Genomic DNA, 18,498 nt, shown 5'->3' on the forward strand with positions numbered 1-18,498 from the left:
TCTTGAGGTTTTCGGAGAAATAATGCAGGACACAGAGGAAAGGGAATTCCAGTCAGAGCGAGAGGATGTAAAGTGACTGGAGGTGTGAGCCAGGGTGCGGAGTGTTTGGAGATTTAAGAGTAATTCAATGAGGCTAGTGCATGGGATGCACCCACAGAGCAGTGGGAGATATGGTGGGTGATGTAGGCAGGGACTAGATCATGGAGAATCTTCTTGCATATTTGGATTTTGTCATTTATGTATCAGGAAGCCATTGAAGAGCTTGAAGCAAGCAATTAATAAAATGGTTAACTATTAATTATTTCAGTGAGGAAAGGGAATTGAAGTTGGGACATGACAAGAGTCAGGCATGTCAGAATAAAATATTAGTCTAATGATCCAGATGAATGATGATGTCCACCTCAACTAAGGAAGTGACAGTGAGCATGGAGAGAAGGGGATGCATTTGAAAACTATTTTAGAGTATTGGGAAACCTGTGGTCAACTGCATGGGGGAAAGCAGGAGAGGACAGGGAGGGGAAGAAGGAAAGATGACTCCCAGGTTTCCAGCCTTAATGACTTAGCAGTGAATAGTGAATACAGGAGAAGAAGTGGATTTGAGAGTGCAGATCTGGAAGCAGTGACTTGGAGGTACATGGAGGTCAAGTAAAGGAGCCCAGTGACCATCTTGGAACCCAAGAGACAGTATGCATGAGAAATAAAGGTTTGGGGCCTAATAAATCTGGGGTACAGTGAAAGTCTTGTATGTCCTGGTCGTAGGCTCCTTGGTGTCAGACATTGTATCATATTGATCCTCAGACTTCCCCCACGTTCATTATAACTAATAAATATTCAACAAATACTTGGTGAATTAAGTCAGTATAATAACTTCCCTGGAAAGTCCAGTAGTGGTGGGAAGAGAGATGGGAGGGAGCAATGCATGGCAGTACTCTCTGGTGGGTCCTTCATGCTCTAATCTCCTAGAAGGACAGGGCTGGGGGACTCACGCAGGCTCCAGTAAAGCTTAACCGAGAAGGCCCAGTGGTTTTGAAAAAGGGGTCCCTCCTCTTGAGTACATTCACTAAAACAGCAGTTTAGAATTATGTTTTCTGGATGCAACTAGAGATTATCATACTAAGTGAAGTAAGGCAGAAGAAGAAAGACAAATACCATATGATATCACTTAGATGTGGAATCTAAAATATGCCACAAATGAACATATCTATGAAATAGAAACAGACTCACAGATGTAGAGAACAGACTCGCAGTTGCCAAGGGGGAGGGGGTATGGGGGAGGAATGGACTGGGAGTTTGGTGTTAGTAAATGCAAACTATTATGTATAGAATGGATAAACAAGGTCCTACGGTACAGCACAGGAGACTGTATTCAATATCCTGGGATAAACCATAACGGAAAAGAATATAAAAAGACTTTGCTAGACAGCAGAAATGAATGCAATATTATAAATCGACTATACTTCAATAAAAAAGTAAATTGAAAATAAATAAAATTATGTTTTCTTACTTTAAGAATGGTTAGTCATTGGCTTTGGTGAATCCATCCTAAAAATAAATTCAGTATTACTATAGCAAAAAGAAGTTCCCTATTTATAATGCAAAGGACTCAAAATAATTTATATGCTCCAATGATGCAGGAAAGCTCAAGGATATTAAAGCATATGCACTTGGATGGAAGTCACACAGCCATTAAAAATCACAATTGTGGAGAGTCTGTGGTAACATGGAGGATGCGTGGGACACGATAATAAATGAAAATGCAAGGTGCAAACTTGAGTTACACTGCAGTGGGGATACTTATCCTGCGCTCTTGTGAGTGTTAAGTGAGATCATTTATTCAACAAATATTTGTTGATCACCTCCCGTGCAACAGGCACTGTTCCAGGGACTGGAGATACAGAATTGAACGAAATAGACAACAATCTGTCCTGTGGAGCTTATGTTCTAGCAGGGAGAGACAGACAAAAGTAAGCCAGTAAAATATTCATTATGCTACGTAGTGATAAGGGACAGGAAGGAAGATAGAGCAGAGGGGAGGGGAGGGAGCACTGGGGGCTGCAGTTTTAGACAAAATGGCCAGGGACAGCCTCCCTGAGGAGGTGATCATTGAACTGAAGGGAATAAGGAAACTGGCCTTGGAGTCCATGGGGGAACGTGGTCAGGCAGAGGGGACAGCAAGCAGAAGAGCGCCAAGGTGGGAGAGTGCCTGTAAAACTCTAGGAACGGCTGAGGCGTGTGACAGCAGAGGGTGGCAGGGACCAGACCACATAGGGTTAATACGCAGTATGGCAAAGTCAGGACTTCGGCTTTTCCTAGGAGGGAAACCCGAGCCCTTTGAGGCAGCAGAGAAGTGACAGCACGACCTGGCTTAACGCTTAATAGGATCACCTTGGCTGCTCTGTTGAAAATAGGCTGCAAGGGGTCAAAGGCAGAAAAGGAGAGATCAGCTAGGAGCCTATCGGAATAATCCAGGCGAGAGAGATTCCCCAGGAAGGGAGCAGTGAAAGGCTGAGAAGTGGCTGGATTCTGGCTGTATTTAGAAGTAGAGATAACAGGATTTGCTGACAGATTGAAAGTGGAGTGTAAAAGAGAAGAGTCAAATACTCAAGGTTTTTGTCCTGGATGACTGCAAGAATAGAGTTTCCATTTACTGAAACTGGGAAGACTGTAGAAGGAACAGGTTTGGGGCGGGGGAGATCAGTATTGGACGTGTTATGCTGGGCGTGCCTGTTACACATGCACAGCAGAGGCTGTTGGTGCCTCACCCGTGTCTCCTTGGGCCTCACCATTTCAGTGCATGCAGGCCAGACCTTCAAATGCCAGTCTCTCCATCTCTTTGCCTCTGGGCTTCCTCTAGCTGCTGGAGCTGCTGTTCCTGCATGCGTGGGAAATAGAGGGCAATTAATGTCTGCCAGGAACAGCCAACGACTAGTTACTGGCGGTAGTTGATATACAAATACCCCAGCTCTCTCACTCTTCTCATGATAAAACTCAAACGATAACTGGCAGCAGGATCGTTGGAAGACGGAGGGAAGAAAAGATGCCCATCGAGCTGAGAAGTCATCTTGAGACTGAAATGAGGCAGCGCCATATACTCAATGGATCAGTTTATTGTAGGGTACCTTACAAGGTGGGTTCAGGATCGGGCTGACAAAGATCTGGAAGCATTCGCAGCTGTCCTCTGCACCGCCCGAAGGGCCACTGGGGCAATTTTATAGCTAACCTAGGGTATGGGAGTACCCTTGAAAACAGGAAGTACCTTCCTAAGTCAAGATGATTGATTGGGTAACTAGTCTCGTGGGTACCAGGAAAATGTCAGGGAAGGTCTTCATCATTATTTGGGAACTAACAGAGCATAGAGGCCACCTGGACCTACCGATCATTAAAAAATATCTGTTAACTACAAAGCCCTTGACAGAGAAGTGATTTGCCGCATCGTGCAGTCCTGGGTAGGGTCAGTGGAAGGACAGGAAGAACTGTTTGAGCCCGAGATGATGTCAGTTATGCTAACAGCCATGCAGGATTAACTGGTAACTCGCTTAGTAACACATCCTTAATTGGCTGCCTTTCCTCATTCTTCTACCAGTGTTTCCTGGGTACCACCTCCTTCATCGACTGCTTGCACCTGAATCACTGCCTCATGATCTGCTTCTGTAAGAAGCCAAACTGAGACAACCAAGTGGAGGGGTCTTGTAGGCAGGAGTATTTATGCATCTGGAATTGTTGAGGAAATTGTAGGGATGTCCAAGGACTAAGCCTTCAGGTGTTGAACATTTAGAGGCTGGGCAGATGAAAAGAACACAGCAAAGGAGCCTTAGAAGAAGCGGCAAGAGGTAGGAGAAAAACCAGGAGCGTGTGTTTTCCTAGAAACCAAGTGACAAAGGTGTTTCTAGGAGGAAGGATGAAATCTGGAAACTGGCCATTGGTTTTAGCAACTTGGAGGTCATCGGTGACCCTGAGAGGAGCTTTTCTGGTAGCAATATCTCTTAGGTTCAAGACATAATGAGGGGAGGGCTGGAGACAGTGACGTAGAACCAGCTCTTTAAGAGAGTTTTGCTACAAAAGAATGAGAAGAAGAGCCTGATGCTAGAGGGGGAAGTGGGGTCGAGAGAGATTTTTTGTGGTTTCTCAAAAACTTTTTTTAATGTTTAACATACATAAATACAAAAAGAAGTATGAAAATCACAAATATGCAGTTAAATGAATTTTCCAAACTAAAAAGACCCATATAACCACTGCCAAGTTCAAAAAAGAGAACGTTCCCAGTACTTTAGAGGCTCCCCTATTCCCCCCTTCTGTTTACTACATCCCCAAGTATAACCACTACCCTGACTTCTAACACCACAGATTGTGTTTACCTGTACAATTTATATAAATGGCATCATACAGTATGTCTTCTTTTGTCTTATTTCATTTGTTCAATATTAAACTTGTGAAAGCTGGGGACTTCCCTGGTGGTCCAGTGGTTAGGACTTAGCTCTCTCACTGCTGGAGCCCCGAGTTCGATCCCTCGTGCAAGCCGCAAAGCACAGCCAAAAAAAAAAAGTGGGAAAACCATCCGTATTATTTTATGTAGTTTAGATGCTTCATTCTTATTGCTACATAGCAGCCCATTGTACAAATATACTACAGTTTATTTATCCATTCTACTGTTGATGAACGTGAGGATAGTTTCCAATTTGGGGCTACTATGAATGACGTTACTATGAACATTCTAGTACAAGTCTTTTGGTAACATGTATGCATTTTTGTGGGGAAGACTTTTTTTTTTAGATGGGTAAATAGCATGAATGTATGCAGATGGAAAAGATTCAGTAGAAAGGTTAAAACTTATGCCGCAGGAGAGAAGGAAGAAATATTGGATGCCTGTTCTTGAGTAGAGGAGAGTAGATGGAATCTATTCAACATGTAGAGGGGTCTTCGCTAGGCCTTAGATAGGAGCAGGGACCATTTACCCAGAGAAACAGGAAGACAGAGTTTATGGGCACAGATTCAGGTAGGCTGGAAGAAGTGGCAGAAGGAACTTGAAATTCTCTTCTATGGCTTTCTTTACTCGATAAAATAGAAATCTAAGTCATCAACTATGAGTGAGGAGAGAGAGAAGGTATTAGAGATTTGATGGGAGAAGAGAAGGCATGAAAGCGTCATCTAAAAGTGTAGGGGCACTATTGGACCAGGGAAATATAATGTGTCTGCCAGGAGCAATAAAGACACACCTGAGGTTATAGATCATGAATTCAAAGTGAGACAAGCCGTCATGGTCACTGCATGGGTGTAGGCAGAGAGTAGGTGGGAGGTTGGATTTAACCAGGGTGTGGTTCAGCTGAGAAAACGCGATGAGAGAGACCAGAGATGTTGAGGGAGTACACAGAGCCATGACAACAACAATAAAGATGCTCCTCCAGGACTTCCCTGGTGGCGCAGTGGTTAAGAATCCGCCTGCCAATGCAGGGGACACGGGTTCAAGCCCTGGTCCTGGAAGATCCCACATGCCATGGAGCAACTAAGCCCGTGAGCCACAACTACTGAGCCTGCACTCTAGAGCCCACGAGCCACAACTGTTGAGCCTGTGTGCCACAACTACTGAAGCCCTCACACCTAGAGCCCATGCTCTGCAACAAGAGAAGCCACCACAGTGAGAAGCCCACACACTGCAACGAAGAGTAGCCCCCTGCTCGCCGCAACTAGAGAAAGCCCGTGCACAACAATGAAGACCAAACACAACCAAAAATAAATAAATAAATAAATTTTAAAGAAAAAGAAAAAAGATGCCCCTCGAGCGCACACCACCAATCCTCCCCATTCCTCAACCCAGAAACCTTTACCTCTTCTTCAACCCTAACCCTTGGCTGAACCCCAAGTGCTATTGATGCTCCCTTCTAAGTATCTCACCCTTTCCTAGTTGGATTAAATTGCTGTAATCTGTCTCCCTCATCCATATTTATGTCATCCTCTGCACTGCAGCCAGAAGCGGTCTTTTAGAAAATGCAAGGCTGGTCATATAGCTCGCTCTCTGCTTGAAACTTTCTAGTGGTTTCTCTTGGTTACCAGAGGGGAAGGGTGCAGGCAAGGGATAGTTAGCGAGTTTGGGATTGATATATACACACTGCTATATTCAAAATGGATAAGCAACAAGGACCTACTGTATAGCACAGGGAACTCCACTCAATATTATGTAACAACCTAAATGGGAAAAGAATTTGAAAAAGAATGGATACATGTATATGTATAACTGAATCACTTTGCTGTCCACCTGAAACTAACACAACATTGTTAATCAACTATACCCCAATATAAAAGAAAAGGAAAGAAAAGAAAAGAAAAACTCTCCAGTGGTTTCTCAATGCCCTTAATTTGAGGTCCAGAATATGACTCACAGACTTTGGCCCTGGCTGACTCTCCAGCCTCGTCTTGGCCTATCTTTTCCTTCATTTGTGCCAGCTCCACTCTCTTCTTTCAATTCCTCAAAGGCAGTGGTCTCCAAAGTAGGGTGCACATACCCATGGGGGTGCCTACTGGGATGAGGGAAGAAAATATTAGAACTTCTTTTCTATATTTATTTGTTATTACATGTTTTTAATTTCCATGATTACATACATTTAAAATGTGTATATTAGTAGTGCATGCATATAATTTATAAATAAATATACATAGAGAGCAATGCTCAAAAATGTTTATTAGTAAAGGAAGCTAATCAAAAAAGTGTATAGACCATTACCCTAAGGTATTAGGGTCTTTCCTGCCTCAAGATCTTCTCTCCTATACAACCTTACTATTAGAATCTCCCCTTATTGCTTCTCCCCTACTTTCCTCTAGTTAACATTTAGAGTCCAGGGAAAGTGTTAAAAATCTTCCCTGACCCTCTGACTCGGGGTACATCCCCTTGTTTTTGCTCCACTGCATCCCCCTCTCTTACCCTCCTAGCCCACTGTGCTGGACATCTTCCACCTGCTTCCCCAGATCCATTTTCCACCCTTCATTTTGCTCTCTGCCCCAGACTTCATCACGTCTCTTTAGTCCTGTGGGTTCCAGTTGGCTTTAACTTGTAGGGAGCCCTTGAACTGGATCAAAGGAAGGAGAGGGAGAGCCTGAGATCTGTTCCCCCAGCCTGACTGTGAGGTTGATTCAGGCCACCTGTACTTCTGGAAGGACGTCTCAGCTCCCCTCAAGGTAGCTTTCTCTACACAACCCTCTCTAGGTTCTAATATCTGCTCCCTCCCCCTGTCCCTTTGGTCCCAAAGACAGATTTTGCTTGGTCCACTCTAGGTCTGAAAGTTTGAATTCGTTGCTGACACTTAATGATTAGAATGACTGCATTACAATTCAGATATCTCTTGAAAAAAGTTAGATTTGATAACACTGAGTCTACATCCCAAACAGTAACAATTGTCTGGAGTTGAGTAGCAGCTGCCCCTTTGCTCTGGGGCATGTACTTCTCAGGACTCCACAGTCCCCACTACTCCCTGTTGCCTTACAATAAGCTTTCCACCCTGTTTCCACCCTGGCCTCTAGAGACATTTGAGTTTGCAAGTCCTGGTTTAAGGAAATGTGTCAGTCTCTTCAACAAATTTGGAGAAAGGGGAGGTTTACCTCTCGAATTTCTCTACTTCTCTCTCTCTCTCCTCTCCATCACTACCGAGAGAGTCCTCTCCTTGCGGTTGCTATCATCACCTCCAAAACCACCACCCTGCCCTCAGGTGTGCTCTGCTCCTATCCCTTTCCCACACTGCAGCCAGAGTACCCGTTCTAAAGTGGATATCTGGTTATGACAATCCCTTAAAACCTTGTAGTGTCTTCCTACTGCCCTAAAAATAAAGGCTACTTAAAAAAAAAATTGAAGTATGATTAACTTACAATACCATATTACTTTCAGGTGTACAACATAGTGATCCAATGTTCTTATACATTACAAAATGATCGCCATGGTAAGCCATCTGTCACCATACAGAGTTATTACAATATTACTGACTATATTCCCTGAACTATACATTACATCCCTGTGACTTATTTTATAAGTGGAAGTTTGTACCTCAATCTCCATCACCATGTCAACTGAAAAAAAAATGCACAACCTAAAGTTGAGAATTATCTTTTATTCAGCAGACAAAACTGAGGACTTAAGCTGGGGACACAGTCTCTCAGATGGCTCTGAAGAGGTGAGGGGGGAGCCAGGGTATATAGGAGCTTTTGCAACAAAGACCAGGTAGTCAGAACTTCAAAAGATTACTGTTAATTAAAGAACACCGGATATTGCAAGTTAAGGAATTCAGCACTTTTCTGGGTATGGGAAGATGCAAAAGTCGGGACTCATTGAAATCATTCCTTTGATGTGCACCTCAGCTATCTGGGGCCAGTATCCTGCGCTTTCTCATTCTGAGTCTCCTCAGGGTGCAGGGGGGGTCGGGTGGCAGCAGGGCTGACTGCTCATGGCTGGCATCCCATTTCTATCCTGAGTTCCCTCAGGCTTAACCTTCAGCGGCTGTAATGTGAAGGCTTAATGGCTGCAACATCCTTTGTTTACTGATATGTCCGGCAAAGTTTTTTTTCCTCTGAGAGTGTATTTCTTCGTCTTCCCACCGCCAAGACTACATTTCTTGAAATAATTTCCAGGTCTTTGGGTAATGTGACGCCTGCCTACGCTGCAGGCTGGTTTGGGACCCCTTCCCCCCAGCCTGCCAATTCTCCATGCCCAGCGGAGTGGGCTCCTCTTAGATCCTGAAACACAAACGTGACATCTCGCCCAGACCTGGCACACTGTCCCCTTCCCATGGCCAAGTATTGGGCCTCCCTCCTCACCTCCTGTTCACAAGGCAAGTGTCATTTCTCAAGGGATCTCTCTGTTCTCCTATGTGCGCCCCTTCCTAACATGTGCCACGCTTGTAATGAGGGTTTTTTCAAAGTCTCACTGGACTGTAGGCACATGTCTGTCTTTTTCTCAGTCTGGTGCAGAGTAGGTACTGCCTGAACATTTGTTGAAAGGTGGACTTAGAGACCTAGTTCTTCACGAGCCGGCAATTTCTACCACTTAGTGACAATTCAGAACACCAGGGCTTTTTCAAATGTTTCAGATGATTATACATGTACGTTATGCGGCATGACTATAATCTGATTTAACACAAAGCGGAGGAAACAGGCTGGGACTAGAGTGAGCCATCGGACGCCTGAGGGTGTAGAATTTCAGAACGCATTTCCTCTCGCAAACATTCTCCTGCCTCACTCTGGTCCCGGCCGTGGGAGGGCAGCCTTTCCTAAGAACCGCTCAAATATAAAACTGAAAATCTAAAACTAGGATTGTCCTAAAGGGAGGTTTGAGACAGCGGCCTGGACGCACACCCCAACCGGATTCTTGGGCGGTCGCAGGGTGAGCAGCGCGCGTGCAGCTGCGGCGGCCGAGGGGGCGGCAGAGAGGGACCCGCACCTAAGCAGAAGCCTGGCCTGCGCTGGGGAGGACCGGCCGCAGCAGCGGCCCCTTCCGCAGACAGGCTGCCAGGCTGAAGGACGGAATTCATTATTCTAGCCCTTGGGATAACAGCTCGCCTACCAGGCTACACAAAACCAGAGTTTCTGTTTCAGGTAAAGAGCGGCGGGGAATCTTAATCCTAAAGCCTCAACAGCAGAAAGGACGCGAGCAGCGGGGCGAGAACGCCCCGGGGACCGGCCGTGTTGGTCCATCCGTCTGCCGGGAGGATTGCCTGCGGAGGTCGCGGGAGCCCTGAGGGTCCTGCTCCGTGTAGCTTCCCTCCGCCTTCCCCACCCGAGCAAGCGCGGCCACCTCAGGCACCAGCGAGCCCTGCCTCTTCGTCTTCCAGGAGTCCTACTGGACCTACTTTAACAAACCGATAACACTCCTATTTTAAACTAGCAGCTTCTATTTTCATGCCCATAACCACTGTGCCAAAAGGTCCTCAAACCAGTTGTTTTGCAAGTAGGTCAAACAGGCTCCCTGCCATCCCGTTCTCCCTGTTTATTTGCCTGCAAAATTCTTTCTTATCTAATAGAAAGTCTGGTCCAGTTTGAACCAAAAAATGAATGAAGTGTTACTTCGGAGTAGCGATTCATTCATTTTCAAACATTAACCATTTTTATTACACAATCTATGTTAATTGTATAATTAATTGTAGGAAAATTAGAAAACACAGATAAGTAAAAAAAAAAAAAAAGAAAAATTAAAGGAAAACCATCCATTAGCGGGGGATAAACTGGGAGATTGGGACTGACATATATACGTGACTATAAAATAGATTAATAATAACCTGCTGTATAGCACAGGGAACTCTACTCAATACTCTGTAATGGTCTACATGGGAAAAGAATCTTAAAAAAAAAAGAGTGGATATATATACGTATCACTGATTCACTTTGCTGTACACCTGAAACTAACACAACATTGTAGATCAACTATACTATTCCAATAAAAGTTTTAAAAAAAGAAAACCATCCATGATCCCCCCATTAATAAAATAACTATTCTAAACATTTTGGTGTATATCTTGCCAGATTTTTTCCTATGCGAATGCACATTTGTGTTTTTCCTCACTTGTTCTATACTGAACAACTTTCCATGTTCATAAATAAAGATCAACGTGATTGTTTTGAAAGCTGCATGTTGTACCATTAGAGAGAGAGATGAACCACACTTCAACCATCTTTCTTGCTGGACACTTAGGCTGTTCCCAGTGTTAGAGAAGGCTTCTTACACAAGCAATCTTGTACACGTGTCCGATTATTTCTTTAAGATTAATTGCCAAAAGTAAAAAGGGTGGGTCAAAGGGTGTGACCATTTTAAAGACTCTTAAGACGTAATACCAAACTACAGTCCAGAACCATCTTACCAACTAGTCCTCCCACCAGCAGCACCTTGCAGTGCCCGACTCTTCATGGCTTTCCAACAATCCAGACACACCGAGCACTGGTGTTTCCTGTACTGGTACATGGTGTGCCAGGCACTGACAAAGTCAAATCAGATCAAACAGCCCACGCAAGGAAGGGGGTAGGAGGAAGAAACAGATGAGGAGGCAATATTTATAGGTAGATGTGCTGAGACGATAGTACAGAGAATACACAGAAGCTGGATGTCATCATCTTCCTGAGACAGGTGTCATAGAAGGCTTCCTGGAAGAGGTTGGTTCTGAGGCTGGCCTTGAAGACTCATCCGGCATTAGCTGAGTAAAGAACAGGAAGGAGTGATGAGCCAGAGAGAGGAAATAATCCAGGTAGATCCAGGAAGAGGAAAGATCCCAGGCATGAATGTCCTGTACCTTTTCAGTTAACAGCAAACCGTTCTGTAACGTTAGACTACAGGGCGCATGGGGAGGTGGTTAGGAGCGGTGGGCCATGAGGCTGAAGAGGTAGCTTGGGCCTGATCAAGAGGGGCTCTGTCGGCTAAATAAAGGTGCTTTAACTTTATCCAGAAAACTGGATAAAGCTCACCAAACTGAAACCTCCTTGGGAGGCAGGAGTTGGCATTAAAACCTGTACATGGTAGAGTCACACTGATCTAAGGGACCAGCATGGATGTTGAACTCAAAAATTGCTGTTTGTCATTACTGCTGAGGAGCTTTCTGAGCTGGAAATAGCCACTTAACCTCTGTGTCTAGTGAAATAGAGGGACTAGTTTCCTTCCAGTTCTATGAACTGGAAGGACTGTTCTATGAACAGTTCTAGCTATGAACTCAGGCACATCCTTTGACTTTTTTTTTTTTTTCTTCCAGAAAAGGTGGCCATTAAGATCCTGGACAAGACCAAGTTGGACCAGAAAACCCAAAGGCTCCTATCCCGCGAGATCTCCAGCATGGAAAAACTGCACCATCCCAACATCATCCGCCTTTATGAAGTCGTGGAGACTCTATCCAAGCTCCACTTGGTGATGGAGTATGCAGGGGGTGGGGAGCTCTTTGGGAAAATCAGCACTGAAGGGAAGTTCTCAGAACCAGAGAGCAAGCTCATCTTCTCCCAGATTGTGTCTGCCGTGAAGCACATGGTGAGCGGGGCGAGGAGGGAGAGTCCTGCTCCCATTCTACCCACAGTGGGAGCATGGGGCTTTAGTTTACCATCATCTAAGCATCTCCGAAGACTTTAGTCCTACAAGGGCAGACAGCAGTCCCTTCTGCGAGAGTCAGATGTCTGGCTGGGATTGTGCTCCCTGCCTCCGAAGCAATGCCCAGGGATCTCCAGTTGCACGGCAGCCTCTTGGCCTTTGTGAAAGTTGGCAGGACTCACTCTGAGCAGCCAGATGACCATCACCCCTTCCTTGGCCACATGCATTCCTCCAGCCCCGTCTTCCACTACTTAGAGAGCTGGCTTCTCACTGCTTCTTGGCCTTGCCTCCCTAATTCTGTGTCTAGGATGCCCTCTCCCCTCTTTTCACATCTCACATCCTCAATCCCATCCACACTTCGTGACCCAGCTCAGTTCTGTCTCTCTCTGTGAAACTTTCTTCAATCTTGGGTCAGCCTGCGCTGATCTTCATGCCTTTGGTGAACCCCACTAGCTCTTTTTTTTTGTTTGTTTGTTTGTTTGTTTGCGGTACACGGGCCTCTCACTGTTGTGGCCTCTCCCGTTGCGGAGCACAGGCTCCGGACGTGCAGGCTCAGTGGCCATGGCTCACGGGCCCAACCACTCCACGGCATGTGGGATCTTCCCGGACCGGGGCACGAACCGGTGTCCTCTGCATCGGCAGGCGGACTCTCAACCACTGCGCCACCAGGGAAGCCCCCCACTAGCTCTTGCTGCCTCTGTGCTCAACACATTAACACTTGCTTGTGTCATTCTTATTTTAGTTCTCTGATTATGTCTTTAGATAAACCTGGACTCCATAAGCATACTCCCCAGTTCCTCCATGAACTGGTTCTCCTGTGCCCTCCCTATTGTTGGTTGTCCTGCTGGGCACACAGGAGGAATCTGACTTGCAGACCTGATGACCGCTTGTACCACTCTGTTAGTGCAAAGGTTTTCTGCCCTCTTTGCCAAGCTCTCAGTCCAATTGGCAGGAAGAGACACTTGTCTGGTGTCTATATTAGTTGAGAGGCTGTTTCTAGTTTGCTCCTCTGTTCGGATGTCGTGAGACAAGAACTGGGATCAGTGAGCTCCTGGCCAAATTATTAGCAGGTTACTAGTGACCTAAGGGGCCCAAGATGGCAGCTGGGAGGGAGAAGGGGAGGAAAAAGAAGTGAGCAGGGAGAACGTGAGTGTGATGGTAGTGGCTGTTTCAGACCTGTGGTTGTCATCTAAGTGGCCCTGTGCTGGGGTGAACTTTCCCTGGGCCAGGGAATAAGCCAGACCCTTACCAAGCAATGGAGCGGATGGGCAGAGCCTTGCACATTCTACTTGGAAAAGAGATCTGGTGGGAGAGCAGAAGAGGATCCAGCAGTAGAGGATGCAGACTGAGTCCTCTGAGGCTCTACACCCTGACCTTTCTCCTAGCTCTCTGGTCTCCAAAAAGAGGAAGGGTGAATGATAGACACAGATTCCAATTTTATCAGGTTTGTTTGCTATGTGCCAGGACCATGCTGAATGCTATAGATACAGCATCACATGCAGTTCTCACAACAGCCTTATGAGGCGGTTCTCAGTGTCCCATTTTACAAAGACGGAAGGCAACACTCACATACACACCTGGTATAGTTGAATCTAGAATTAACCAAGATGTCAGGCTCCAAAGCCTGGATTCTTGCCACAGGAGATCCAGCCGGAAAAGTGACATTAAACCATTTCCCAAGAGCCCTTGGCATTAAACTGGTCAAGGGTCTTCAAGGTTGTCTGGATCCAGAATTCAAGGGTAGGGATTGGATCTGCTGCCAGAACCTTGCCCAACATAGTATCCTCCCTTCTATTGAATCCTATAGCGATAAAGGAGCCCACCCAAAGGAGCAGGGCTGTGGACTTGGGAGAGGACTCCTCACCTTCTTGGGGTTGGCCCTACTCAAGAGATTGCTTGCTCAGCCAGAAAAACCCATACATGGTCTCAGGAAGGAAGGATTAAGGATTACTGTTTCACTGTGTTTCACAAGATCTGGGTCTTACTTCTGGCCCTAATTCCTGAGTCCACGTGTGGGGGACAGACTCCAACCCTCACCCCACAGAACAGAACCTTTGGTCTGCTTGGAGGGTGTGGGCTTTACCCTGGGCTAACGGTTATGACAGGGCAGCTCTCAAGATCTGAGGTCTGACATGACTTAAGTTGATCTCCGTTGAATTTCTGTTGTTACACCATTATCACCTCATTGTTTCAGAGCAACTGAGGCATCTTTAATGTTGGTATATTACTTTGAAAATGATGACTTTTCCCCCCTTTGTCTTCTTTCCACAGCATGAAAACCAGATTATTCACAGAGATCTGAAAGCAGAAAATGTGTTCTATACCAATAATACTTGTGTGAAGGTGGGGGACTTTGGGTTCAGCACAGTAAGTAAGAAAGGTGAAATGCTGAACACTTTCTGTGGGTCTCCTCCCTACGCGGCGCCCGAACTTTTTCGAGACGAGCACTATGTTGGCGTTTATGTGGATATCTGGGCCTTGGGGGTGCTTCTGTACTTCATGGTGACGGGCACCATGCCGTTTCGGGCAGAGACCGTGGCCAAACTGAAGAAGAGCATCCTGGAAGGAACGTACAGCGAGCCTCCGCACGTGTCAGAGCCCTGCCTCCGGCTCATCAGGGGAGTCCTCCAGCAGGTGCCCGCCGAGAGGTACGGAATCGACTCCATCATGAACAATGAGTGGATGCAAGGAGTGCCGTACCCCACCCCTCTGGAGCCTTTCCAACTGGATCCGAAACATTTGTCAGAAACCAGCACCCTCAAAGAAGAAGAAAATGAGGTCAAAAGCACTTTAGAACACTTGGGCATTACGGAAGAGCATATTCGAAATAACCAAGGGAGAGATGCCCGAAGCTCCATCACAGGCGTCTATCGAATCATTTTGCATAGAGTCCAAAAGAAAAAGGCTTTGGAAAGTGTCCCAATAATGATACTACCAGACCCTAAAGAGAGGGACCTAAAGAAGGGGTCCCGTGTCTACAGAGGCATAAGACACACATCCAAATTTTGTTCAATTTTATAAATTGCATTAGACTGCTGGTAATTAAGCAAGATCATTGTTGCTGCTTTCAGATTTTTTCACCAACTTGAGTGGAGACTTTTTTGTAATTTTTAAATAAATTTAAATTTAAGATATGCATTTCCCCTCCGCCCCCCCCCCCCAAAAGAAAGTCTATTAGCTCAGATTCTGGCTTGGTTTGCAACCTCATCTTGTTTTCAAACTCTAGCATTCACTCAGTTAATCGAGAAATACTTACGCAGTGCCTACCACGTGCCAGACGCTGTTTAAGGTGCTGCAAAATAAAAAATAGGCCAGGTCCTTCCTCTCCTGTGCAGGATAGTCTAGTCATTACTGCAGTTTGTCCTGAGGCTGTAACGGGACTCATACCTTCCTTCCTCCATCAACCATTGTAAATTTCCCTCACCTTTGGCCAGCATTCCGGCTGGTCTGGATTGGGTGGTATGACCCAGACCTTTATCATCAAAGGATCTGAACCCTTAGATGCCTTGCTCTTGTTGGCTCGTGGTTGCTGCAATTGCCTCTTCACCATTATTATGAGGCTCTAAAGTAACACTCTTGGGTTCAGACACACTCCTCTTTAGCTCCTTATGAAAGTCAGGGTCAGTAATTCCCACCACTATAATAGCTCCTTTCTTTGCCGGCTTGTCACCTGGCATGGGGATCCCAAAGTGACCATGTGGTAGCCATAGCTCTCAATTCACTGGACCCCTACTGGGTCTCCCGGTAGAAGCATCCCCCTGCCCCTAGGATCGAAAACCTCTAATCTAGCCAAGCCGAGACTGTAGGAAAAAGAAGTACAAATTCTTCAAGTGGGTCCCTGATTGTGATGGTAAGAAAAGTCAATCATGCTTCTACCCAGTGGTTCCCAGACCTGTGTATTTTAACAGCAGGGGACACATATCTATGAGCCATTGTTAAATCATGTATACTGAATCCTGGGGGATAGCACCCCAGCCCTGCAGGGTGCTGCCCTATGACCGGTGCCTTAGCTGAGCCACTCCATCCATCTATGCTGGCTGCTTCTGGTGTTGAGGTATATGGTAAGAGGGGTACATCCCATGGTCATGTGCCCATTGCCCACACGGCTCTTACCAAAACTGTGGTCCTTGAGGCAATGTTATGTAATATATATGATAATGGACCAGCTATTTTCTAGGACCTAGCATGATTGTATTGGAGGATTCACTGAAGGCAGGAAAGGTGAACCCATATCCTGAGTAGATATCAAGTCCATAAGGATGAATCACTGCTGTGTTTGTCTGAATTTATGACTCTGTGGATCTGATAATGCCCAGCTCAGGAGGAGACAGCTCCCTTTGCTTGGTCCCTCAGTGACCCATAATCAGGTGCTCCGTCTCTCCTAGAGCCTAGAAACACACCAAGATCCTGAGTATTTCTCTCTGCTGCAGAAAGCATGGCCTCACTCCAGGACCCTGCAGGGCTGTGCTGTAACCTTCTACAGCGGTTGCCAAAAAGACTCCACACCATATTCTTAAGCACCACGTAGACAGAGAGTAGCAATGCAGTTTGCACTGAAGCCTGAAACTGCTGTAGATTTTTTTTCTGTGGCATCCACTTGAAACCAGCAGTCCCGACAAATGGGTTAGAGGAATATGCCAAGTATATAATACATGTGCTTCCAAAACCCAGATAGGCCTACTAAACCCTGTGCCTCTATCTCAGCGCTAAGGGGTACAAGGTGCAACATATGTGGGCATGCCTCAGGTCTTTGGTCCTCTAAACACTTCATCAGTGTGACCAGACCCCTGAATCTTCATGGGTCTGCCCACCAGCTCGCCTCTTTTCTTTCTTTTGGCTATACAAGTAACACTCTAGCAAACTGTCCCTCAGGACTCTGTGATCTCTTAGCCACTGTCACAAAGCCCTGCAAATCAAGGCACCCTGACTCCCGCTCCAGCCTTACCGTCCATTATATTATGTCCACCTCGCCTCTGACAATTAAGTAATGACACATGGCCTCTGCCACTCTGGAACCCCATTATCCCTGCATGCCCAGTTCCATGACTGGCATTTCCTACTGTCACCCCTTGCCTGCAGAGGGCAGGAGTCACTGATCTTGTTGGAGATGCTGGTGCCCCCTCCCCAGTGCAGTCTTTTTTTTTTTTTAGATATAAATTTATTTATTTATTTTTGGCTGCATTGGGTCTTCATTGCTGCACGCGGGCTTCATCTAGTTGTGGCGAGCGGGGTCTACTCTTTGTTGTGGTGCACAGCCTTCTCATTGCGGTGGCTTCTCTTGTTGCGGAGCATGGGCTCTAGACGCACGGGCTTCAGTAGTTGTGGCACGTGGGTTCAGTAGTTGTGGCTCACGGGCTCTAGAGCACAGGCTTAGTAGCTGTGGTGCACGGGCTTTGTTGCTCCGCGGCATGTGGGATCTTCCCAGACCAGGGCTCGAACCCGTGTCCCATGCATTGGCAGGCGGATTCTTAACCACTGCGCCACCAGGGAAGCCCCACCAGTGCAGTCTTTATTACCTGTGTGAAGGCAGTGTCCTCCTGGGAACTTAGGTGGTTCTTCAGACTCACATAATGAATCCATTCTAACATTCACACCTCCTGGAATTTTCTGACCCTTTCCTTAATCCTGGCACAGCAGTTCCCCCATCTCCACCTCATTTGTATGTCAGACTCATGTCCAAACCTCAGTAGCTATCTCAGCAGTAATATTAGGACCAGCTTCAGGTGTCCTTCACTCCAAGTCACGGGTAAATGCTCCCATGATGATAAACTCTCCGTTATCCTGCCTTATAGCCTTTCCTCAACCTCCATCCCTGGCTCACTACCCTCAAGAGCCACTCACACACATTTCCCCCGGTTCCTGGCGGTAGCATATTAGGTTCTGCAATTACTTCAGTGTCTGAGTATTTCCTCCCTGACAGCAGTTGTAGTTCTCTGCTCAGGCTGTGCTGAGGCGTGACTGGTTCCTGGCTTGGAGAATAAGGGTGTTGGAAGCGCATCTTGAGGAGCTCAAGCATCCTCCTCCTCGGGCATCTGCCTCACCAGAGGCCTTGGCAGGCTCTTCAGGACAGGAAGTACGAGCTGCCCCTGCCAGCCCCACACTCGCGGAATCCTGGTGTTCAGCATTTGCAGGCTCCTCCACCCTGTTTATGCTGCCGTGTCCCACTCTCTTGCTGTTGAGGCCCTGACTTTAATAAAGGAGAATTGTCAAGACTGAATATTTTATCTCCTTTGCAGCTCAGCCAGCCTTACAGTGAGATCCTGCGCCTGTTTTAGGTAGTTTTCTCTCTGCTGCAGGAGAGAAGCCTCTCCTTAACTGTCACTACAAAGGCCCTTGGGCTTTCGGTGTGCCTTGAGCTGATAGTTGGCTGACTTAAACCTGTCATGTTTTCCCCTCAGGCTTCCAAAACAGTTAACAAAAGCTAGCCAAATCCAGAGGCTTTATCTTTTTTTTTTTGCGGTACG

General features: G+C 46.3%; 1 protein-coding gene across 2 annotated transcripts in view; it reads left to right on the top strand.

Annotated features, from left to right (window-relative positions):
• The window catches only part of NIM1K (NIM1 serine/threonine protein kinase), a 70,967-nt gene extending 52,724 nt beyond the window's left edge, over positions 1-18,243 (top strand). For both annotated transcript variants that reach the window (XM_067730623.1, XM_067730624.1), the window contains 2 exons: positions 11,709-11,977; positions 14,306-18,243. In XM_067730623.1, coding sequence (XP_067586724.1) covers positions 11,709-11,977; positions 14,306-15,055 — 1,019 coding nt within the window. In that variant the 3' untranslated portion in view covers positions 15,056-18,243. The remainder of the gene's footprint in view (positions 1-11,708; positions 11,978-14,305) is intronic.
• The last annotated feature ends 255 nt before the right edge of the window (positions 18,244-18,498 follow it).

Source organism: Pseudorca crassidens, chromosome 3 (assembly GCF_039906515.1).
Source record: "Pseudorca crassidens isolate mPseCra1 chromosome 3, mPseCra1.hap1, whole genome shotgun sequence".
Lineage (NCBI taxonomy): Eukaryota > Metazoa > Chordata > Mammalia > Artiodactyla > Delphinidae > Pseudorca > Pseudorca crassidens.